The following is a 26,102-nucleotide window of genomic DNA, read 5'->3' as shown; positions in this document are numbered from 1 at the left end:
AAACAATCAACATCTGATAGAAGACAACAATTTACAGTACAACCTCTATAAACTGGCATTGGAGGGAGCAAATCTTTCATACTAAAATGTACAAGCTATTAATTAATGCATTATGCAGACATTAAATTAGAAAGCATCAGGTAATAAGGGTTTTATTAAGTACTATTTATGTAATGTTTGAGAGGGATTAGAAAAACTAATGATCCAGGCTGTGGTGGTCAGTGGTCTCCACCAAATATTAACACCTGGTGCTTCCTTAAATACGCCATGTGATTGAAAAATAATGAAAAAACTCATTTGCATAGTGAATTTTAAAATATCCAATATAGGAAGCCACAAGGGTATTCAGTAACTATATATGTTTAGCTTTAGTTTAGTTATTACACAAATTCTAGTATTAGGTTAACTTATGACTATCTAGGTCCTTGACCACTTAATCTATGTAGGATGAGAAAGATGGTAGATGAAGAAGGATCTGAATCATGAGAAAGAGACCCAGATATGAAATCAAAGAGAACAAGAAAGTTATTTCTGATTTGAGATTAGAAGAAGGAAAGCAAAAGAATAAGAAATTTGAAGAAGACACAATTTTACCAACATGTAACTTATAACAAATTTTTATTCCATGATTTTTCTTATAAAAATTCAACTTCACCCATCTTCAGTATCTATAACTCAACATCGCCCTCCCCGTCTACCTCCTAATGGTCATACCTTTTTGTGCTCCCCTCAACCCTTCCATCTTTTTCCACTAGATGAATCACATACATGTTCCAAAAGAGTCGTAAGATAAATTATTTAAATTAATGGTTTCCTGGCTCATTCTAAAAATATCTCCATTGTAAATTGCTTAGTGTCCTCATTGCCACTGCCAGGTTGGTACCTTAATTCCTATGGATATTTAATATTTTTAACCAATTTTCTTCTTACCAACTGATGATAGCTTGGTTGATACATTCTCTGGCTGGTTGAAGTAGAAACATTGGGATCAAATCCTAGTATTAGGTTAACTTATGGCTATCTAGGTCACTGATCACTTAATCTATGTAGGATGAGAAAGATGGTAGATGAAGAAGGATCTGAATCATGAGAAAGAGACCCAGATATGAGACCAAAGAGAACAAGAAAGTTATTTCTGATCTGAGATTAGAAGAAGGAAAGCAAAATAATAAGAAATTTGAAGAAGACACAATTTTACCAACATGTAACTCAGAACAAATTTTTATTCCATGATTTTTCTTATAATAATTCAACTTTACCCATTTTCAGTATCTATAACTCAACATTGCCCTCCCCGTCTACCTCCTAATGGTCATACCTTTTGTGCTCCCTTCAACCCTTCCATCCTTTTCCACTAGATGAATCACATACATGTTCCAAAGAGTTGTAATATAAATAAATTAATGGTTTCCTGGCTCATTCTAAAAATGTCTCCATTGTAAATTGCTTAGTGTCCTCATTGCCACTGCCAGGTTGGTACCTTAATTCCTATGGATATTTAATATTTTTAATCCAAGCTATTAGGATTAGGTTGTTTGAATGCAACTAACATTATTTTGTTCTTACCAACTGATGATAGCTTGGTTGATAAGTTCTCTGACTGGTTGAAGTAGAAACTTTGGGATCAAATCCTGCTGTCACCAGGATTAGGGGAGATAGGCAACCCCCATTGTGTAACCCCATGAATTAAAAAACATTATTTTCTTCTTCTCCTTTTTTGGTTCTTGATCAGTATTCACAATCAAAGAAATTTATTAGTGCGAAGGAGAAAGCACATAACCCTTCAACTAGAAGTGAGTCAAGTGATGGGGGGTTCAGTGGGCCTCTCTCCACTTGCAAATGAATCAATGAGATATTTGCTGATTTATGAGCCCATCTTAGTGAGCTGTTTAGCCCAGCATCCGTGATCTTGTTTCTCTAACTTGATATATGAGAATCTAGGAACCACCTCATATAGCAGACAAACATATGATCACAACTTGGCTTGCAGTGATTATACAATAAGAAAACCGATTACAACCCCGGCAACAAAGAAAAGAGCTGAAGTTGCAGTAAGTTTCCTGCATCGATAAGACCAGGACAGCTCAATAAAACATTGCCCATGAAATCCTTATAGAACCCAACTCCAGAAGGACCAGGATTACCAAATGGCAGCCTGCTTCCAGGACCCTCAACTCTTATACCACCAAACTTCTTTGTGGGGCATCGCCAGCCACTGCATGTCAGCCCCAAGAATAAGTCTGCTGGGATTCTTTTAGTTCCTCCATTATGGAGATCTGATTCTGATGTGCTACACACTGTGATAAAATAAATGTGTATGTATTCTAGTTTCTTCTGTTTAAGACCACAGGATAGCATCCACAAGATTCCAGTTTTTCTAAACAATCACTTGGAAATCCTTAACCCATCCAAAAAGTGTGCATTTTAGCTGAGAAAATCACAAATGAGGTTAGTGAATGAGGCATGTCCAATGAATAAGGAACACTTAGTTACTGTCTCTTAAATCTTGATATCAGTAAAATGTTTAGAGAGCAAAGTAAATATTGCAATTGTATCTTATACACTGTAACTGTGGGCCTGTGGCTTCATTGACTTGGAACCATTTATTTTAAGCTATATGCTAGCATACTGTCATTGAATAGGATGTCATTCTAAGCTAGTATGATATGAGAGAAGGTTTGCACTATGTTGAAGTTTAACTTTGGTAATTGTTTTCTAGGTAATCTTGAGCCTTCTGACAATGGTAGAGTTTAGGGGGATATGAACCATGAAAGAAGTACAATGTCGGTCTTTTCAGCAGTGGTAGGAAGAATTCTTGTGGGGATGATGATTGGGTCTTGCATAGAGGCTAGGAGTGGACCATTGCCATGGGATGGACAGATGGGAAGTGGGAAGGCATTCGAGCTTGGTAAATAAGATCATGGAGCAAGGATCCATGTAAATATCACATGTTATGTAGGTAAGCTGAGGAGTTGGCCTCAACTTTTCAAATTTTCAATGGGCCTGAACCCTAACCAGATTGTAATGCATTTTCCCAGGCCTCTCTTCTCTTTTAAGGAGTTGTCATTTCTTTGTCTTCTTCCTCCTCTTTCCAAGATAAAATTGTTTATTTTTACCAAACCAAAAATAAATTGCAGGTAATTGCTTAACCTCCTCCATCTTTGTATTCAACAAATCAACAGAACCATAGGGATTTTGTCTTATTTTATTTCTTACAAATTAAATATAAATGTCCATGCTCAGAATATATTTTGGCTATGGAAGAATCCATAAGAAACTAAGTCATTTTATCATAATTCTGTAGTCTGCTTAAGCACAGACATCCCTGACTAAAAAAAACCTTACCTGCATTGTGGACTCCAGTTGTGCTGACATGGTACTGGAAACTAAATTTGTGGGCACCATACTTGTGGATGTCGAAAAGGACATCCTAGCAGATGGCTTATCTGTGATTTCCTCCTGCTCAGCCTGTATAGTGGCAAAAGAAGATGAACCCTGGGGAGCCGACAACTGAGATTTGTGCGGCTGCTCAGCAGTCTTCTCAGCTTGTTCTTGTTTTATATAAGGTATTGATGATGGAGCACCAATTTTCTGCTCTTTAATTGCTGAATGCCATGGAACTGGATTTTGTTGTAATGTTGAATGACTGGACAAGTGAGAAAGAGGTCCAGTTGGCAATCTCTTTGGCTCATTAGGAGAGTTCTGCATCTCATACTTTGCCACACTCGTCATGTTCACAGGTTGAGTTGCCCCTCCTATTTGAGTTGAAACCATACTTTGATGAAGTGGAACTTGCCTCATCTGTGAATCTTGAGTTTGGGATTTCAAAGAAGTTGCTGCACCACTAATAGGTGGCCCAGAATAGGCATGAGAAGAATGATAATTACCAACTGTGCCCCCATACATTGTGAAGGATGTCTGTGGAAGGTGTAAATGCTGTTGCTGCTGTTTGTTAAGTCCTTGCACTGAAATTGTAGGTAGTTCCCTTTCCTGCTTCACCATGCTCATGTTGGCTGAAGACATTTTGCTCACATGTGTTCCCTGTGAATCTGACTGGCTTTCTGTATCTCTGGACCTTTGAGTATTGTTCTCTGTGGTCAAGAAATTTGAATCGGCCTGTATTTGAACTGTTGAAGTAGGAACCTGAGACAGGTCAGTTGCTGATTTCTGGCTCTTCTGTTGAAGTTGTGAAAATGAATGTGGATCGGTGAACTGCGATGTAGTAAGAGATGGCATTTTAAGTTGCTGTTGTTGCTGTTGTGGCTGTGTCTGTGGCTGTGGCTGAGTCTGAGATTGAGGCTGAGGCTGATGATGATGTTGTTGTTGATGATGAGAAGAAGCTTGAGATTGTAACTGGAATTGGTGGGAACCTGTCTGTGGGTTCTGAGCAGCCTGAGTTTTAGATAGTTCCTGATGTAATACATGCTTTAGTTACCAGACTGCTAAGTTCATCAAAACAACAATAGACTATATAGATTACTGATCCACTTGCCTGCATTTGTACCTTGGATACTGCCTGTTTGAGCATATGGTCCCCCACAATACTCCTCATGAGCCTGATAAAGCCCTCTTTATTGATTTCATTTTTCTAGTAACAAAAGTAATTGCAATGAAATGTAGGATGAACAATAGAATAACCGATTTCAATTCAGACAAGAAAAAATGAATATCTAACAAAAAATGCTAAAGACTCACCCTCAATTTAGCAAAAAGTGTCTGAAGCTGCATAGCTCTATCCTTATCAAGGTGGGGTAGTATGACAGGCAGCAACAAACCAAATGGTACTTGTTTGCTACGGGATATTGGATTATTTGCCAGGTCTGCTGGCAGGGCCTGTTGGTTGTTTGTCTTCTGTAATTTCGGATATTGGGGATGCTGAGTATCAGTGTGCAACATTCTGTCTTGTTCTGAAAAGTGGACAGGATTTTGTTCTGATAATTGGACCCCACCTTTTTGAGAAAACTGGGGGGAAGTCTGTTCTTCCTGCTGCTGTTGCTGCTGATCAGTGGACTGCTTCTGTTGCAAAGGAAGTTGAGCACGTTCTTGTGAACTCTGCTCGTTCGCACTAGATCCATGTTGCATTGGGTCACTTTCAGATTTACACTGCTCTTGTGGTTGCAGATTCCTTGGTTCTTCTTGCTGATTTTGGCAGGTATTACTTTCTTCCTGGTTAGAAGTTTGCCACTGTGGAAACAATTGACTGGATGTAGGATTTCCATTATGGGGTAAATCTGCCGCATTTCCCATTAATGTTTCATGAAAGGCACATTGGAATCAGTATTTGTGTTATGCAGACACCTACCCATGCATTTGAGTTGTGCAGTGTGACTTGGGGTTGGAATTACCAGATGTTTACATGCATGTCTTTGAGTTATGCAGATTGCAGATACCTACCCATGTACAGCTGCACAAAGACACTTTTTCTAGGGGTGTGTGTGTGTGTGTGTGTTTGTCAATTAATCCTTCCAAACAAATTTTCATCTTAGAGACTATTTGATAATGGCTGAATTAGCTGAACTGAATTGCTTATCACTTTTCCTTTTAGTGGATAAACAATGTAGGGTGCAAGCTCCTTATGACTGAATGGAATGTTTGAGGTTAATTACTTTACCCCCTATATGTTTCATTGTATGACTATCCACTAAAAGAAAACAAATAAGCAATTCAACCAGACAATTGAGCAGTTATCAAATAGTCCCTTTATAATACTTAACCTAACCAAAACTGGAACTTAATTTTAGTGTTATACGCCTCAGCAAAGCCATTTTGACTTGTTAATATGTTTTTTAATTATAATGGTTTATGGTTATTCATTTTCATGAGAGTTTGGCAATCGTTTTAGTGCTGACTCCAATCTGACAGAACCCTCCTAGAGGTGCAAATGGACTGGATCATGATCCAATTTGAATCCAAATCTGATCCTAATTTGCTAGATTCAGATATCCCTCTGTCAGATTTTTGGATTGGATCGCGTCAAAAAAATAGGATCCATTTAATAATTGAATTGGATTCGGATCTGCTCCTATCCAATCCAAGACATACATATTATTTATAAATATATTTACGTTGCATTTTGTAATTTGAATTTTTATATTATTTATGTTGTTTTGTAAAAAGACATGTATGCCCCCATTTTGTGTAAAATATATATATGACAAAAATGGTTGAAAAAATGCTTGTGTTTTTTTTTCTTTATATAGACTGTTTTGTTTTTTTCCTGTTAATAGTTTCTTAAATTTAGACCTATGGGTGATTAAACCAGATCAGATCAAATATGGATATCCTACATCCTTAGCAAATTCGAATTCATATTACCATTTGTAAGATCCATCGGATCATCAGATCGGAGCAGATATAGGATTTACATTATCAGAGCAGATTCAGATGTACACTAATTCAAATCCGATATGATCCATTTGCATCCCTAAACCCTCCTTTATCTGGGCTTCGACCAGTGGTGCAAGATGAGCTCACACTAGCATTAAACAGAACGGTACAGGATTCATGTAGTCAAACCCATATAGCTGGGATAAGGTTTGGATGATGATGATGATGAGGAGGAGGAGGAGGAGGAGGAGGAGATGGGATGTCCTTTAAGTAACATTGTAGAATGTCAAGCATATGGCTTAGGATCATATGCAAGAGGTTTTCTTTTTTTTGGATCAGCATCATATGCAAGAGGTTTAACTATCTAGTCTTCTAGTAAGCATGAAATCTGTGGCTGAGTTTGGGCATCTTGTATTATGGATATCATTTTTGTGGTAGTAAATAAAAAAGAAAATTTATTAAGAAAGAGTAGACAGAGATTAGAATAGAGGTGATAAGGAATCACCTATAAAAGAAAAAGAAAAAACCAAAGCCAATTTCCTCCTCTAACCAACAGAGATACGAATCCCAAGGCCCAAAAAACAAGGAACAATAAAACACCCTATACTGACTGCATCAGACCCCCCAAAATGCAGACAGCAATAAGATACAAACCCTTAACTCCCAAAACCTTCTGCCAATCCGCACACCCCACCAAAACCAAACCTCCAAACATGAGTAAAGCCCTACACCCAAAGAACACGTCTTCGACTTAATATTTCATCATTAAACTGTGTAATTACTCAACCTCTCCAGCGGATGAAACATGGGCTCTTTACTTCTCTTGATAACTCTCATTGTCTTCTTTACCCTCTTACCAACACCAAATAAGCCCCCTTTCAATATGGCAAAGATTTTTGAAACGTAAACGGTCCAACTATTTTTCTGCCTTCTAAACCTTCTTACTGCATTAGGAATATTCTTAGGAGACATTGAATCCTTAGTGTTGTTATTGATCCTTTCTAACTCTTAATACCACATATATTTCAAAGATGTGATCTGCTTCCATCTTACCACCTTCCTTTAAGCCATCCCTTTCTGCTTCAGATGGTCTCCTACTAACTTGTGCAGCACCATTTCTTGTAATAACATTTTGAATTATAGATTGCAATTTGATAGGATTTTGTCATCTCACCGGAGCGGCTTACACTGAGAAGACAAGTGGATACATGCATGTGAATGCACAAACAAGATACACATGCAAATACATTTGAATTTTTCATCAGTAACAGAACAAACCAGTGTTTTAAAAGGCGTGGGAGGTGTACACCTGGTTTCCTCATGAGGAGTGCTAGAGGCGTACGCCTCTTGTGCCTCATGCACATCTGATATGAAAATACAGAAAAAAAAAAAAAAGAAAAAAAGGAAAGGAAAAGAAAAGAAAGGGAAAGAAAAGGAAAGGAAAGGAAAGAGAAGAAAAAAAGAGAAAAGGAAAGAAAAGAAAAGAAAATATAAGGGGAAAAAAATGGTTTGCCCCCTGTCCCTTCGGCTGGGGGGCCCGCCCCCTTTTATATTTTTATAAAAGAATATAAAAATCTTTTATATTCTTCTCAATATAAAAGATTTTTATTAAAAATAAAGAAAAAATGAGATCCCCCCTTCCTTTTCATCCTCCTCATAACCCGAGGAGGCTTATGCCTCACATCTCACGCCTCCGCGTTTTAAAACACTGGAACAAAGTACATCTAGTAAATTAAACCATTAGTGATAATGTCATTCCTGTTGCAAAGTACAAATTATCACAAGAGCTGAAGGATTTATATTTTTCTGAGTGTTCATATCAATCACTTTGAGATGTGATTCAGTCCAATAAAATTCTGTAAATAATTTCAGATTATAGCAAAGAAAGAAAAGGAAGAAGAAGACAGCAAGAAAGAAGAAGAAGAGTACAATAGTCTCCTCTCTTATCCTTTATTAATCTTACCAAGACTGAACAAATTACAAGTCTGCCCTTAAGTGGGCAGCCAGCTCATCAACACTTATAAAACATAAAAAAGGATTAACAGGCCCATGAAGGAAAGTCCCATTAGCAAACAAAGCAACTAGGAAGAACCGAAGAACTAATTATAAGACAACAATTGGCAGCCCATTCGGCCCAGCCTCTCTTCACTCCCCATCAAGCTGAGCATAGATATCAATCATGCCCAGCTTGCTTATATAGTGTATCAGCTTTCCTTTGGGAACACCTTTTGTCAAAACATCAGCCAACTGTTCTTCAGAAGCAATAAATGGCAGGTAGACTTCTCCCGAAGCAACTCTCTCCTGTATAAAATGCCTATCAACCTTTTTGTGCTTAGTTTTGTCATGCTGAACAAGATTATGTGCAATGTTGATAGCAGCTTGGTTGTCACAATGTAGCATCATAGGCTTCCCATAGTCAATACCCAAAGCAAAGAATCAGGCCTTGTCCATGCCCTAATAGTGAAAGAAGTGAATAAACCAGCACATGCCCCTATTTCAAAGGTGCCAAAAGAGGTTGAAGACTTACTAGTTGATTTTTCAGATTTGATCCCAGAGGAGTTGTATGATGAATTACCACCTCTACGTGATGTCCAACATGCAATAGACTTGATTCCCGAGTCTCAACTACCTAATTTGCCTGCACACCGGATGATCCCATAGAACATGCTGAATTGAAGAGGCAAGTGGATGATCTATTGAAGAAAGGCTTCACTAGAGAGAGTCTCAACCCATGTGTTGTACTGACTCTACTCACTCCCAAGAAGGATAACTCATGGAGGATGTGCATTGATAGCAGAGCAATCAACAAGATTACAATCAAGTATTGGTTCCCTATTCTACACTTAGATGACATGTTGGATATGATGAGCGGAGCTACAATTTTCTCTAGGATTGATCTTAGAAGCGGATATCACCAAATTAGGATTCGACTTGGAGATGAATGGAAAACTGCTTTTAAGACAAATGATGGCCTCTATGAGTGGTTGGTTATGCCTCTTGGCTTAACTAATGCTCCTAGCACTTTCATGAGAGTTATGACTCAGGTACTTCGTCCTTTTATTGGTCGTTTCTTGGTTGTTTATTTTGATGGCATTCTTATATACAGTCATACTCTTGATGATCATCTTCACCATTTACGTCAAGTGATGAGAGTTTTACACCAGGAAAAGCTCTACATCAACTTAAAGAAGTGCTCTTTTATGACACCTACTGTTATCATTTTAGGATTTGTTATATCCTCTGAAGGTGCCAAGGCTGATCCTGACAAGGTGAAAGCTATACTTGATTGGCCCACTCTCACTAACATCCATGAAGTGAGAAGCTTTTATGGATTGGCTACTTTTTATAGGCGTTTCATAAGGAATTTCAGCACTATTATGGCACCAATTATCTTTTATGACACCTACTGTTATCATTTTAGGATTTGTTATATCCTCTGAAGGTGCCAAGGCTGATCCTGACAAGGTGAAAGCTATACTTGATTGGCCCACTCTCACTGACATCCATGAAGTGAGAAGCTTTTATGGATTGGCTACTTTTTATAGGCGTTTCATAAGGAATTTCAGCACTATTATGGCACCAATTATAGAAGCTATGAAAAAGGGGGAATTTGTTTGGTCTAAGGCTGCAACTAAAGCCTTTGAGACTATCAAGCAAAGGAAGACTGAGACCCCAATGTTACAATTCCAACTTTTCAAAAATATGCTCCCCAAGTTGGAGTAAGTGGTGTGCTTATGCAAGAATGACATCCTATAGCTTTTCATCGTGAAAAGCTTAATAAAGCTAGACAAAAGTACTCCACATATGACAAAGAATTATACGCCATTCAAGGAAACTTGTACTCAGATCATGAGGCACTCAAATATCTCAAATCTCAAAAGCATCTTAATAGTTGACATTAGAAATGGGATGAATTTTTAGCAGAATATAACTTTGTTATTAAGCATACAGCTGGTGCCGAGAACCGAGTAGCCGATGCATTGAGCCAAGTGGTGTATATACTTCATTCTATGTATGTACAGGTTGTGGGGTTTGATCATTTGAAGCAAGATTATGATGGTAGCAAGAATTTCAGCATCATTTATGGTTCTTTATAAGCTGCACAACAATCTGCATATCCTGGCTTTTCTATCCATGATGGTTATTTGTTCAAGGGAACTTGCTTGTGTGTTCCTAACACCTCACTACGTGATTATGTTATATGGGAGTTACATGCAGGTGGAATTGCTGGGCATTTTGGTCGGGACAAGACCATTGCTATGGTAGAAGATCGCTTTTATTGGCCTAGCCTTAAGGCTGATGCTGATTGTGTGATCAAGTAGTGCAGAATTTGTCAATTGGCAAAAGGGAGAAAGAAAAATACAGGGTTTTACACCCCTTTACCAATTCCACATGAACCTTGGCAAGATCTCTATATGGATTTTGTCCTAAGGTCTGCCGAAGACAATAAGGGGTCATGATTCAATTTATGTTGTGGCAGACAGGTTCTGAAAAATGGTCCACTTTATTCCTTGCAGTAAGACATCATATGCCTCACATGTGGCAAGCCTATTCTTTAGGGAAATTGTTTGTTTACATGGTTTTCCTGTTACTATTGTTTATGATCGTGATGCTAAGTTTATAAGTTACTTTTGGAAGACACTTTGGAAACTCCTCAATACAAAGTTGAAGTTCTCATCTTCTTTCCATCCTCAGACCGATGACCAAACTGAGGTAGTTAATAGGAGCCACGGTAGGGATGGCAATTTCCCCCATAAAACCGGGGCGTTTTGGGGCGGGTTTTCCCCGATCCTAAACAGGGAAGGGGTAGGGACAGGGAAAAAATATTTTCCCCGAACCGGGGACGAAGCGGGGACGGGTTTTATATATAATTCCCCAAACCCGCCCCGAACCCAAAGGTAAATTAGTAAAATATCTCTAGGTTTAATATTGATATTTGAAATATCTCTAAGTTTTTCCCTAAATTCTTGAAATCCTAGGATCCCATAATTCAATTTTTGAATTACCCCTAAAATATTATAATTCAGTTCCTAAAATATCCCCAAATTCCTATATCCTGTGTAAATTGTCCATAAAATAGATAATTTTTAAGTAGTTGCCTTGGAGCGGGGAAAATTCTAGGATTCCCTGTCCCCGAGGGTGGGGACGGGGCAAATTATCTTAACTACGGGGCAAGGACGAGGCCCCATTGCCATTCCTAAGCCTCGGTGATTTGCTACGTTGCTTAGTTGGTGACCATACTTCCAAGTGGGATCTCATCCTACCTATGGCTGAATTTTCTTACAATAGTTCAGTCAACAAGTCAACTGGAAAAAGTCCCTTTGAGATAGTTACTGGAATTTAGCCTAAGAGGCCTATTGATTTAATGTCTTTGCCACAAAAAGCCAGGACTAGCATAGAGGCCAAAGGCTTTGCTCGCCACATGAGAGAAATTCATGATGAAGTAAGGTGCAAGATTGCTCTTAGCAATGATGCATACAAAGCCAAAGCTGATTTACATAGGCGCCTAGCTGATTTTTAGGAGGGTGATATGGTTATGGTGCGTATACGTCCAGAACGCTTTCCTAAGGGCTTTTATAAGAAGCTTCACTCCAAGAGTGTAGGTCCCTATAGGATCACTAAGAAGATTAGTTCCAATGCTTATGTCCTAGAGCTGCCAAGTGAAATGGGAATTAGCCCAATCTTCAATGTTGAAGACCTAAGTGCACATCATGGCCATAGTGATTGTCCCACAGCCCCATTGCCTAAGCTGCCCCTGCACTTGGTTCCATTTATGATGTGCCTGAAGACATCCTTGATGAGAAGTTGATTTCTACAGCAAGTGGAGGTTACCAAAAGTTTCTTGTAAAGTGGAAAAATCTACCCCTTTCAGAATGTTCACGGATTACAACTGAAGACTTGTATCATCTTAATCCAGAACTTTATGAGCAATATCATGCCTTTAACTCGCCAGGGCCAAGTTCTTTCAAGCCGGGGAGAGATGATGGGGATTGGTTCAAGCATTATAAGACCTATTCTCGCAATAAGAAAGCCAACAAACAGGTTCTGATTTGGCATGGAGAAGAATCTTGGAACTTGGACTGAGCTGGTCAGGGGTATTTTCATCATTTTAACTAGTCCTATGTGGGCCTGAACTATAACATCTTGTTCCTCTAGCTTAGTAGGGCTTATCTTTCAATTTTTAGTTTATTTGCATTAGTAGGTAGAAAGTTATTGTGTTTCTTGATGGACAAGACAAGGAGTGGAGTGAATGAACGAATGAAGATTTCTTAAGAGCTCTCTTGCTGCATGGAGTGATTCCTACAAACCCTAGAGTGATTCTAGGACCCCTTGGAGTGATTCCTTGGGGTGTTGTGTTGGTTTGTTCCAGCCCTACTGCATCACTCTTTACCTTGTAACTAGAAACTCTCTAATTGGCTAGGGTTTTGGGCAAAAAATCAACAGCCTCACTTTCTTGCCAATCTATAGCCAAATTCTAACTCTCCAAACCCTCTACCAACTAGGCATAAAAGTTCTCTGAACAATCAGCAACTTATCTCTCCATACACTCTTCTAATCAAAAGGTGTATGGGAAAAGAAAGAAAAACAAAAAGAAGGAAGGAAGACTTGCTCTAATACCAAGATGTGATTCAATCTAATACAATTCTGTAAAATAATTTCAGATCATAGCAAAGAAAGAAAAGGAAGAAGAAGACAGCAAGAAAGAAGAAGAAGAAGAAGAATACAATAGACTCCTCTTCTACCTCTATTATCTTTTATTAATCTTACTAAGATTGAACAGATTACAATTCTTCCCTTAAGTGGGCGTCCAGTTCATCAACATGCTTAAAAAACATACAAAAAATGATAAACAGGCCCATAAAGGAAAGGCCCATTAACAAACAAAGCAACTAGGAATAACTAATAATAAGACAATAATGGGCTAGGGCCCATTCAGCCCAGTCTCTCTACAGTTCAGCAAATCTGTATGTCTTGCTGATTTATATCAAAAACATTTTGGATGGTTAATGTCCTTTTCTATTGCTATTATTGATAAATGTCTCACTCAGAAAACATGAGCGCCCAACATTGAGCACATTGAAACATGTTCAATTGGCCAACAATGATTAATCATTTCTTTCCACATTGCTTCCTAAAGTTCCATGACAGTTATTTTAATTTAAATAAAATATTTATCATAAAATTGTTTTTATGGAAAAATAAATAATACTTTTGACAAGTCAAGGGATTTTAAAAACATATTAAACAAACAAAGTAATAACTAATCCAACCCATATTGAAACTAAAGTTGGTCCATAAAATATTAAACAATGACTGTATTCACAAAATATCCTATCAAATGATTCAAAGAGTCCTAATATTTAAGAATGAAACTTTGTAGTCTTTTCTGGTCATCCATTACTCAGAAATGCAACATGCTGTATCTTCTAGTGCTTGTTGCCTCATCATTGGAAATATTACATTCAAAAAGGTTCTAGATGGCATGCCCAGTGCTAATGTGCATCAGAAAATTGAGAGCATTATACTGTTCCTGTGGAAACTTCAAGGTATTTATACTTGAGCAAACCTAATCACGATATCTATGTACCATGTTAACGCATAAACCATACAGAACATAATTTGTACTCCATTTCTACATTTGATCTGCCAATGACAATTTTTTTAATGGTAAAAAATAATCCTTTTTCATAAGAATGAGTTATAATACAAGATGTGCCAAGTATCCTTCTTAGAACTTTAGGTTAGTATTAGTTACCTAAACCCAAAGTACAAACATTTAGTTTACATGACTCTGCAAAATAGCTCCCTTCTATAATTAACCCCTTGCCTGGCTAATGTATCTGCTAAGCTATCAACTGATCTTAGTGTCCACATGAATGCTACTCTCAGCTTTCTAGCCAAATGTTGTACTTCACTTGCTATGTGCCTGTAATCCTAAGACCACTCCTTCCACCAAAAGATCTTTATAATCAAGTATTTTGACCAATCTCAAACATTGCATCATCATCCAAGCCTTATCCCAATGCTGATCAAAAAAGGTCCAAGCCTTATCCCAACTATATGGGGCCAGATACATGAATCATGTTTCGTCATTCCATTCTGTTTAATGCCATATCCATTATCAAATCATGGGCACTTATCATTTCTAACTACTTTGACCCATGTCCTTTTTGATCTACCCCTAGCCCTTCTAGCCCCTTCAACTTGCAACAAATCACTTCTTCTTACGGGTGCCGTTGGTGGTTTTCTAGGCATGTAAACAAACCATTTTAATCACCCATGTCTATACTCATTTTTTGGACATAATGTTTCTTGACTGTCCAACATTTTACTCCATACAACATAGCTGGCCTTACAACTGTTTTATAAAATTTTCCTTTCAATCTAAGTAGTATTCATCTATCACATAAGACTCTTGCACCCCCTTTGTTTTGCCCATCCCGTTCTAATTCTATGAGCAACATCCTCCTCAATCTCTCCCTTGTTATGAATTATCAAACCAAGGTACTGGAAAAGGCCACAGTGCATTATCCCATGATCTCCAATCCCAAGTGTATCCTCATTTGCACTCCTATTATCATTAAATTTACACATCATATATTCTTCTTTACTCCTACTTATTTTAAAACCATTTATTTCTAAGGCATTTGTGCTTAAACTTAATTTTGCATCCTTCATTAGTTTCATTGATTAAAACAACGTTATCAGCAAGCAACATGCACCATGGGCCTCCTGAATATGTGTAGTCGATTCATCTATGATCAATGAAAATAACTAAGGGCTAAGAGTTGAACCTTGATGAAGACCCATTGTAACTACAAAATTTGGTGTCTCTCCCACAATTGTTCTAACGTTGGTTATTACACCCTCATAGAGATCCTTAATTAGATCTATATACCTATTGGGAACTCCTTTCTTTTCCAAGACCCGCCATATTATCTCTTTGGAGACTCTATCATATGCCTTTTGTAGAACAATGAACACCATATGGAGATCTATCTTCCTCTCTCTAAACTTTTCTATCAATCATCTCAAATGACAAATAGCATCCATGGTCGATCTCCCTAGCATAAAACCAGATTGGTCCTATGATATTCTTGTTTAATTTCATAACCTTTCCTAAATTATTCTCTCCCAAGGTTTCGTAGTGCGGTTCATGAGTTTAATCCCTTGATATTATTACAACTTTGTATATCACCTTTGCTCTTCAATATCGGCACCAAACCACTCTTTCTCCATTCACCAGGCATCTTCTTTTCTTTCATTATCTTGCTAAATAGCTTAACTATCCATAATCTCAAACTTTGCACCACTACCATCAATTTTGTCCTTGTTGAATGGCTAATAGGTGCAGAAAAGATAGCAAAAATGTTCCTTTGGCCAGATTTATTAACAATAGACTGCCTTTCACTATTCAAACATGAAATGACTTGATTACTTGATATAGGCATCTAGCAGCAAGTAAAGTTGCATAACCAACACAACAATCACAAAACTATAAGCATTTCTCCAATATAACAATAATTCTCTAGAAATCACTAAACATTAAATCCTCCCTAATGCATCCTCATGGAACCATCCAGTGTATGGTATTATATGACTAGCACATTGTTTTTACACAGAAACGAATCATTATGTATTAACACCCCCTCCCAAAAGAAAATCGGAAGAGAAAAAAAATACCAAAATTAACAAATCCCAACCCTTTCTTCCTTCAAGCATGATATCCAACTAAAGAGCAGCATCACGATTCTGAATTACCCAACCAAGCAGCTTTTTTCGTTTAAAAAAAAAAAAAAAAAAACCTAAGACTTCTCTTCTTCAGTAAACTCCAATAAATGCGAAAATGATTTTTTTATCAGTAACAAATGCCAAGATGATGGAGATTCGAGAGAAACTAACTCTTGCGCTATAAAAACTAGATGGCCGTAGCCATATTAGTATGGATTGGCCTCTAGGGGTTACAAAATCAACCAAATAATCTCGATTAGTGCCGGCATAACTTATTAGAGAAGCCACAATATAATGGAATGATTGTTATATAAAATAGCATTGTATAGAGACCACGAATTGTGCATGATTCTTCCCCCATCAACATCCAAATTTTGTGGCCACTAAATGCGTTATACTAATGCTTCTAGTATTGACGACAGTGAACTTCACTTTATATTTCTCTTCGAGCATACAAACATTGAATTTGGGACAAGAATTCTTGACGTTGATTTTCAGCTCAGTTTACATTGTTGCGGCGTCTAGATTCGTTTGGGAAAAAACAGAGCTGTGAAAACAGATAAACTAAACATGTAATAGAGTGGACGAGCAAGAAACCATACCGGTTTCAGAATCTGATGGCTTGGAAGTAGACGTATCGCCTTCGATATCTCTATTTAGGGCAGCAGTGAACGCCTCCACTTCTGCTCCGGAATGTATAGTTTCATCCTGAGAACACAGACAGCAACGCAAATCTAAGAACAATTAAAGTTTTAGAAGGGCACAAAGTAGGTGGGGAATGAAATAACAACCAAAAGTATAAATAAATATGAAGATTGAAGAAAAAGATAGACGACCTCGTCCTCTTCGAGGAGCTTCATGATGGAAGGGTCCATCTGAACCGTTTCTGGCGGAGAAGCAGCAGCCTAAGGAGCCACTAGTTTTTTTGACGGAGGAAGTTGTAGTGATTCCTCTGCGGCAATCGAGACCGTGGCGTTTAGCTTTAGTTTATAAAGTCTTAGGATTTCTTCCGACGAGGTCCCGAAGAAGTACGAACGGTTCCCTTTACCGGAGCTCGGCGGTGGCAATGGCTAAAGGCCTATTAAATTTTAGTATTTTACTATTGACTACAATGAACCGTTTCCAGAGGAGGGAGCCCGTGCCGGGGATTGTAGTCTGAACGTCTAGGGTCTCTGCTCTGAGTACACTCTAGGGTGCAATATTTTTATCACGTGTCTGGTCTAGGTCATTCCATCGGTATTCACACATTAAAAAGATAGCCGAGTTCACTGACAACAAACAATGTTTTATAGCATTCTGAATCTCTGATTTCTGAGGAGTGACGTCTGAGGTGTGAAGTCTATATTTTCTTTACTGGTAACCAGTAAAATTATCTGTAGAAGCCTACCGGCCACCGGGAGCTTTATTTAAGTGCGATGACTGAATTGGACCTTCAATTTGGTTGAAGCCCAAAGCCTTCTTAAGTCCAATTCTAGCCTCTAGGCTTTCTAGCATTACGGAAGTCGGGGAATGCACAACCGTAAGCCCACCTCTTACCACGGTGATTATTTTTAACCGGCCCAGCCCGATCTGAAAATTTCAGGCATGAGTCTAGGTTTTGTGTGTTTAGCCTGATCTGGCCATATTCACAGTAGATCCCACAAACTTTAGGGCTGGACTTGGATCCAACATTTCAGGTCTGGCCCGCCCTACACATATTCATACATATATTAATTAATAATATTTATATGTATTATTTTATGTTGAGTTTTATATTTTATAATTTATATAAATATTATAAAATAGCATCTATAGACTATATTGCATATTATATATGATGTTTTATATCACAAGATAGTCATACATGTATTATATTAGATAATATAATAGTTTATACATAAAATTCATAGGCCAGGAATCAAGCCTTTACCCGGACCATGATCTCCAATTCTCCACTACTACCACATCCCCTTCTACTAAAATTTTCATTGGATAAGTTCTACCCACATGTGTCTATGCATAGAAAAGGCATACAGAGGGCATATATATAATTTAATCTCACTCTCATAGAAACTTAAAAACATCGATTCTACCTCCCACAAACGCCAACGTTTTCATCTCTCACATAAGCATAAGCTATTCCACTATGGACTACCTTTCGTTCAAGTGGATTCATCTCTCACTTCTGAATGCCCTCTCTTTCCCATTAACTCGAACAGTTTCATCATCTCTCAGAAGCTATTCCACTTCTGACTACCTTTCGTGCAAGCGGATTCATCTCCTATTTCTTGGTATCTTTCCTACAAAGAGATCGAACGCTCTCACAACGGTTTATCTCCCACAACCTATCCAGTTTTGAGTACCTTGCAACTCCTGAGTTCAGTAAACATCTTCCATGTTTCCACTTCGACTCTCCCATGTTCAGTTTTGGACTTTTGACTGCAATTAAGTATTGCTTCCTGGGACCACAATCGTGGACGAAGACGTTTGAGCATTCACATTGGGGAATGGTGGCTCTTAGGGAAATTAGGAAGTACCAGAAGAAAACCAAGCTTTTGATCCGAAAGCTTCCATTCTAGAGGCTCGTTTTTTAGATCTCTGAGGACTTTAAGATTGACCTGAGGTTACAAACCAGCACAATTGCTGCCTTATAGGAGGCCATGGAGGCCTATTTGGTTGGGTTGTTTGAAGACACCAACCTTTTTGCTATTCACGCCAAGAGGGTCACAATTATGCCCAAGGACATTCAACTTGCATGAAGAATTAGAGGTGAGAGGGCTTAATGTGTTCTGTACAGGATTTTGTTGTCGCTCTCTAATATCTATTTCTCTATCTATATATAAGAAGTTTTAAGTTTCTTTTTATTGTTTGGTAGTCTTGTTCTAAAATGAAGAAATACAAAATCTTGTTTTGAATATTTCCAGAATCAATTATTCGTTTAGTTCTCCGTGTCTCTCAGCTTTATAAGTTCTATCTTCAACTGAAATTTTGATCCCATTCAGGACACGTTTCAATTAGTGATTGATTCATGGTAAAACCCTTAATTGTGATCATAGAAAAGAAGTAATTTTCCATTGTAATTGGGATCCTGTGTATTCCTAAAAGGACCTGGGGTCCTGAAAATATTTATTTCTATTAAACCGCTTCGTAGATCCCAATGGCTTATGAATGCTCTCTTGACTTCTTGAAAATTGCATCAGTTTCCAAAGTTCACTCAGATTAATGCATGACATGTTGATATTCTTGTTCTTTGTTAATTTGAATCTCTAGTATAGTCTCAACCACTTTGTAAGCAGATTCAAAGTTCCAAAACTTCAAGACTTCAAACTAATTAATTTATGATATGTTGATTCTATTGTTCTATGTAACTTTCATTTCTTATATGAAGCTACATCCACATAATAGTTAATAGAAAGACATGTTCTGGAAAACTGAAGCAAGGTACTTTATGCATGCATTTGTGAAGTATTACATATTCTCACTCATATTAGTAAATGCTTGTACTTTTAATCCTTGTACGTTTATTTTTGGGATGCTCCTTCAACATTTGAACCCAAAATCCAAACAGTAGAGGCATAAAGGTAGTGCAAGTTGATTACCATTGTGTTTGAATTTTTTAGGAAACAGAAGATTTGCTAAACCCATAGCTTTTGGTAATTCCTTTTCTGGCTTTCCTGATAATTGGATTATCCCAATAATAAGTCGATGGTAAAATTAAAAGTGTACCACTCTGTTCCTTGTTGTTCGCAATTTATCTAACTTAATTTTCTACTACTGGGAGCTGGATGGTGTTAGGGGTTTGCTATTTGGGATTAACATACTGTTGCTTATTTGTTATACAATGTTTGTATTTTATAATTGGCAGGGGAACCATTTATTAATTGGTAGGCCGCTCCATATGACCCTAAATACCATGAGGAATGGGTAAGAAATAATGCACAGGCAAATGAGAGATCCAGGCGCAAGGACAGACCCCGTAACTTTGATCGGTCAAGGAACTTTGAGAGAAGAAGAGAAAATATGCAGAGTTGTGATTTCCAAGCTAGAGAAATGCCACCTAATCGTAAAGCTCAGAACCCCATGCCTAATATGGGAGGAATGCCACTAGTGCAGAACACCATGCCAAATATGGGAGGTATGCCCCATAATGAAGGATACTCCAATGTGGCCAACAACATGGGAAGCATGCCGCCTAGAGGCTTTCACAACCTAGAAGTGGAAGTATGCCTTACCAGACCAGGGAAATGCCTAATGGTTCCATGCCAAACAGAGATTTTCAGAACAGCTATGCACCAAACATGGACATGGGAGGCATGCAAGGTGGAAACCCTTACCAAAGTGAGAGATATGCCTAGTAGAGGCTTTCCTCCAACACCCAACAGAGACTACCAATAGACGAAGTCTATAGATAACCGAGGATGAAGTTGTAGAGTTGTGGAAAGGAGGATCTTGGGTGTGGTCATTTGTGAAGTTTTTGGGACTCGACATAAAGGAAAAGGCCTATGGACCTGATTGAATGGCACTATATTAATTATCATGCCTCTATGTATAGAACATTCAGTTGTGTGCATGAACTGAGAACATGAAGTTGTGATTTTTTATGGCTTTTGTAGATTCACCACTACTATTTGATATCCATATCTATATCAACCTGAAACGTTGAATTCTTGCAAGTGGTTCCAATTAAGGATCTAATGTACTTACCCACACACTTAACTCTTTCTACATTATACCTGGATTTAATTTGACTTCATTTCACGGCATTATTGTTAGATTTCTAATTTGCTTTGGTCATGGATGCATTTTTTAATGATTTTTTAATATTTTGAGGGTGTTGTCAATGTGCCTAATTTTATTTTGAAATCAAAATCTACTCCCACATGGTGAACACCACCCCCTTAACAGATGTATTAGGGAATTTGTACTTAACAAATGTTATTGAAATGATTTTGCAATCAAAAGCATCAACAATATTCCCTGGCATACATTGATTTCAAGAGGCCAGAGGATGTTATTCAGTTTGCTAAGTGCTTTGTTTGGCATATTTTTGTTAATGAGAAGGGTCATTCAATGAAATATATTCTGCACACATCATTTTTTGAACCTGAATTTGTTTAATTAATTTGTTTTACATTTCTACACATATCATTTCTTTCACCAAATGCTGGTCCTATTGGGTTGTGTTTGGACTATTGCTCTTTTTATCTGAAATGTTTTTCACTTGTTCAAAACAAACTGCCTTGTAAATTGTTTTATTTGGATTAAATTTTTTATTTGTAATTGATCGACCAAAAGATATATAAGATGATGAAAACCTTGTTTATTCATATTACAAGGCTAAACTTATAAGCCAAAATCTCTATTTTTTTACATTAGTGTTATACTCCATAATGATTTAATTGCACTTATTTTAATTTACAATAAAATTCATTATGATATACATCAAATACATATAAAATATTGCAAAATACATGATTTTACATTATGCCTATTTCTATTTGTATTCTTTCCAAATAGAGCTTTATTTATTTTTTATAGTTAAACAAACAAATCACTAGCAAAAGGAAACAAGGAACTGTTGAATACACGAAGGTGGATTGCTCCAACTAAAAGACAAAACATTGGAACCTTTGACCACCTGAGCTATACGCAGTGCTATTGGAACAAAACAAAACTTAACATTAACAAAAAGGAGTTTCAAAGTCTCCATAACATTAGAACCTTTTCCTTCATCTCCTTATTTTTTCCTTCAAACCAAACACAGCCTTGGGTTGCGGTGATATAAAATTTAATGGATTCTTTTATGCTTTTGCGGTCATCTTTGAATTAATCGGTGCACCATCATTTTGATGTCATTGTTCGAGACAAATGGAAGGGACATAGTGTGTAAGCGGAATATATGAGAATGGTATATCAGGTATACAAATTACAATTAGATGATGTTGCTATCGTTCATGTCTTTACAATCTCATACATAGGGGTGTCAATTGGACTGGATTTGGTCCAATCCGGTCCAGTCCAATGTGAGTCCATTACAAATGGACTGCTCCAATCCAGTCTAAGGAATATTTTGGACCATTTTGAACCGGTCCAGAGACTGTTCAATCGGTTTAAATACCTGTTAATTTAGATCGATTTCAACTCAAATCTGGTCCATTGACAACTATGTTCTTATCTTCTATCAATGGATCAGATATTGGCTCAATCCAATATAAATTCATTATGGACGGACCAGGTCCAATTCAATATATTATATTGGTCCGTCTAATCCGTCCAAATTCAATATGTCTTATTGGTTCGTTCAATCTGTCCAAATGGATTTTGATTTGAACGGAGTCCAACCCAAAACCGGTCCATTGACACCCCTACTCATACACAGAGAATACCATTGCCGGGGTAGTCATTGGAAAATAACATTTATTGGTTTTATTTTTTTCTTATTTCTTCTGATACTCTTAATGAAAATCATGCCTTAGGCAACAACAAAAGTGATGCTAAAATTTGAAAAAGAAAGGCAATGAATTTTATGTCGCTAGCCAAGACTACACTGGCTCAATCGGGCCCCATATTGCTATCCACATTGTTGGGATGGACCACATCGTGATGAGGTTGAGTATAGCAATCAAAGTTGAGTTCAGAAATAGCATAAATGGTGGCAAAAATAGTGGTGATACAGTGAGCAATGGTTGTAGTTTTGCTATTATTTATGTTATCTCATACCAGTAAAAATGTTGTGGGTTGATTTAGCAATAACAAAGTCTTATAATTGGCCCTTGTGATTAATGAGTAAATTCTCTTTTTTGTTTTTAATAAGTTTATTTATTTAAAAATGGTAAAAGCTAAAAAAACCTATTAAAATCTATGGGGAAACATTTTTCAAGTAATAGTTGTAAATAATGGTGAATTTGGGACTCTATTATTTACTGTTATTCTCATTAATCTCAATAAAGCTTTTTTTTTTTGTAACTAAACTTTCAATTGCTAAAAAAGTCAACGAGTACATCAGGAGGAGAAAACCAAACAGATTCTTCTTGAATTCCCCTAAACCTTGTAGTTAGAGTATGAGAAATTAAATGTAAAGATCTATGCACATGAACGAAATGCAAATCATCAAAACAAGCAGCAATGTTCTTAATACCAGATATAATTGGTTGAGCAGCCCATGATGAAGAGAGCAAATTTTCTTGTAAGGCAATGATCACATTGAGATTGTCATTTTACCACACAATTTTTTTGATGATGAAATGCAAAGCAATGCAGTAAAGCATAGAGAATAGCCCATGCTTCCACACCTTCAACACCACTAAGAGGAGATGGAATAACTCCTACCCTAATGAACCTATTATTCACCCTAGCAATCACCCATGCAGTAGCATTAGATTCATCCATGACCGTAGCATCAGTATAAATAATAACAACCACGTCAGCAGTGACACAATTTGGATCCTTTTTCTACAAATGTGTTGAACATCCACATCCACATATGTTGATTGTTGTATAAAACTCTATTCTCTATAGAAACGATACACACTTTGAAGTACATCCATTGGCTAAGCCGAATAACCTTGGAAAATGTATTTGTTACGAGCGTTTTAGATCTTCCACAACACAGTAGTCTTAAGAATTATCAAGCATCCACTCCTCATTAGGACCCCATGAACCATTCACAAAATTCCGAATCCATTCATCAATAGTTATGTTTGAAACTTGATATGGTCTCCAAGATAAAGAAGACTCAAACCAAATAGCTCTTGAAAATGAACAATCCCAAAATAAAATGCTTTGGTGATTCAATGTGGTTACATCCAAAAGGGCATAACGCTTCAGGCCCAACACCAAAAAGTTTGTCTCATGTGCGTAGTCCTCCATGTAATATTTCCCATAAGAATAGTAGAATCCTTGGGTAAATCTTAAATTTCCAAAACTTCCTCCAAAACGCACTGTCTTGAGCGTCTATTGAAAAGGAGCAAAGATGTTTGTAGGCAGATTTTACAAAAAAAAAAACCCTTACGCTCTAACAACCACAACCAACCATCATTACCACTTGATTTAATAGAGATAGGGACCTTAAGGATGTTTCAACTTGAAATCGGATCAAAAAACATGTGAAGAAGATCCAATCTCCACTGTTAGTTAGAGTCTAGAAGATCACAAACTCTATACATGCCATTCGGAACACTGGTAGGTGGGACCTATAATTTGAAATTTGGTTGAGAGGGGACCCATGGATCACCCCATATACGTATAGAGTGACCATTACCCACCGGACACACATAGCCCACACGAAGTACATGTCTTGAGCGACAAATACATTTCCACACCCAACAGTGCCGTTTAAGATCACAATCCAAAAACTTTTCAAATGGAAAATGCTTTGACTTCAAAATTGAAACCCATATTGAACCCTGTTCAGTCAAGATTCTCCACCGAACCTTAACTAACAAAGCATCATTGAAGTATTTCATTCGTCTCATACCTAAGCCACCTGCAACTTTCAGTAAGCATATATTTTGCCATGAAACTATCGGATAGAAATTGTTTGAATTAGAAGCACCCCAAATAAAACAATGCATAACCTTCTCTATGTCTTCACATGTTGTTATGGGGAGTGAAAGTATTGACATCAAGTAAGTAGGAATAGCTGTTACCACATGATTCACAAGTGGAACCCGCCCTGCAAATGAGAGAGTATGTGCACGCCAACCATTAAGTCTGTCACAAACCCATTTTACCACCAAAGAAAAAACTTCATTCTTGTTTCTGCCTATAAATAGGGGGCTCCCAAATATTTGTCTCTTTGTGAGATGCATTTCACCTTTAGGAAACAAGTTAACATATTACGAAGACGGTGATGCACGTTCTTACTAATGAGAATACCAGATTTTGTATAGTTGACTTCTTGCCCTGAATTACAACAAAAAATCTGAAGCGCCTTTTTTACATTTTTAAGCTCATGTACCGTGGCATTGCCAAAAATTACTAAATCATCGACGAACTTCATGTGTGAGACTATTAGGCATTTGTGAGCAATATTGATTCTAGACAATTTCTTATCCTCAACAAGTTTTAAAAGCAAAAGAGATAGAGCATTCATGCATATAACGGATAAATATGGAGATAAAGGATTGCCTTGACGTAACCCCGTTGAGGAATGAACTTGTTAGAATTCTCTCTATTGACCGGAATTAAAAAAAAAGAGATAAAAATGCACAAGTGAATAAAACAGGATTTAATGACAAGATTGAATGGGTGTATCTTAATCTCAATAAAGTTATTGTCTTCTTTTAAAAGGATAATTTTAGAATTTTGAAAATATTATAAATCACGTGTGACATCATATGCATTAAATAACTAATGAGCTCCCAACCACAATTAAGTGCTACATTTTAAAATTCATGTGCTATATGCAATTTACCCTTGTTAAAAAGCCCTCCAAAGGAGAACTTAAAATATTTACGATGTGACTGGACATAATGAATTTAGAGTTGGAATCTCCTGACCACTTTTTACCCAAAAAATAAAGAAGAAAAATAGTACGCCACATCATGCAATACATAAGCGCCATGTCAGCTATGCATTTCGTAAAACACATAGCCGTTTGGGATTTCTCGTTTCCCCCAACAGTTATTTTCACGAAAGCCGATGAAATAATTTGGGAAAATATATTTTAGCATTTTTTCAATAAATGCTCTTACCAAGTAATGAATTTAGCATGAGTAAATGTTTATTGCGTCAAATGCTGAATTGGCGGCGTTTTTTCAATAAACATAAACCGAATCAAACATCCCCAATCCGGTGACACAAGTCTTCATATAATCATATCCTGGGGTGGGGCCATGTGGTTATTAGGCACACGTTAAGAACTCTTATATTTTATTTTGTCATGCATGGCCAGCAATGTGTTGTGGAATCACCCACTACCAAAATGGCAAAATCCACCGATTAACGATTACCCTTAACCCCACGGTTCCGGGGCGGACCCACTTTGCACTTTTGTTCCTTCCTATTTAAATTCCAATTCCATGTGATCAATGTACGCCACTTGTCGATTTTAATATCTACGT

The 26,102-nt window shown here is 37.3% G+C and overlaps 1 protein-coding gene and 1 long non-coding RNA gene across 5 annotated transcripts in view; one reads left to right on the top strand and one right to left on the bottom strand.

Moving 5' to 3' along the window:
• The window catches only part of LOC148850162 (transcription initiation factor TFIID subunit 4b-like), a 35,296-nt gene extending 17,976 nt beyond the window's left edge, over positions 1 to 17,320 (bottom strand). Inside the window, exons 1-5 of one of the 4 annotated variants that reach the window (XM_088943116.1) lie at positions 16,896 to 17,320; positions 16,662 to 16,767; positions 4,696 to 5,231; positions 4,493 to 4,588; positions 3,346 to 4,410 (exon numbers count right to left, since the gene is read on the bottom strand). In XM_088943116.1, the coding sequence (XP_088799242.1) occupies positions 3,346 to 4,410; positions 4,493 to 4,588; positions 4,696 to 5,231; positions 16,662 to 16,767; positions 16,896 to 16,934 (1,842 nt within the window). In that variant the 5' untranslated portion in view covers positions 16,935 to 17,320. Of the gene's footprint in view, positions 1 to 3,345; positions 4,426 to 4,492; positions 4,589 to 4,695; positions 5,232 to 16,661; positions 16,768 to 16,895 lie in introns of those variants that run through there. The other 3 variants (XM_088943115.1, XM_088943117.1, XM_088943118.1) reach the window with 3 other exon arrangements.
• Positions 17,321 to 17,339: 19 nt separating this feature from the next.
• LOC148850161 (uncharacterized) lies at positions 17,340 to 20,706 on the top strand. The gene is made up of 2 exons (XR_016098846.1): positions 17,340 to 18,807; positions 19,904 to 20,706. It is a non-coding gene; the product is annotated as an uncharacterized LOC148850161 (long non-coding RNA).
• The last annotated feature ends 5,396 nt before the right edge of the window (positions 20,707 to 26,102 follow it).

Source organism: Nelumbo lutea, chromosome 5 (genome assembly GCF_056320005.1).
Source record: "Nelumbo lutea isolate HS-2025 chromosome 5, American lotus-T2T, whole genome shotgun sequence".
Classification (NCBI taxonomy): Eukaryota; Viridiplantae; Streptophyta; class Magnoliopsida; order Proteales; family Nelumbonaceae; genus Nelumbo; species Nelumbo lutea.
The sequence above is the reverse complement of the archived record's forward strand: the minus strand, read 5'-3'. Positions and strand labels throughout refer to the sequence as shown.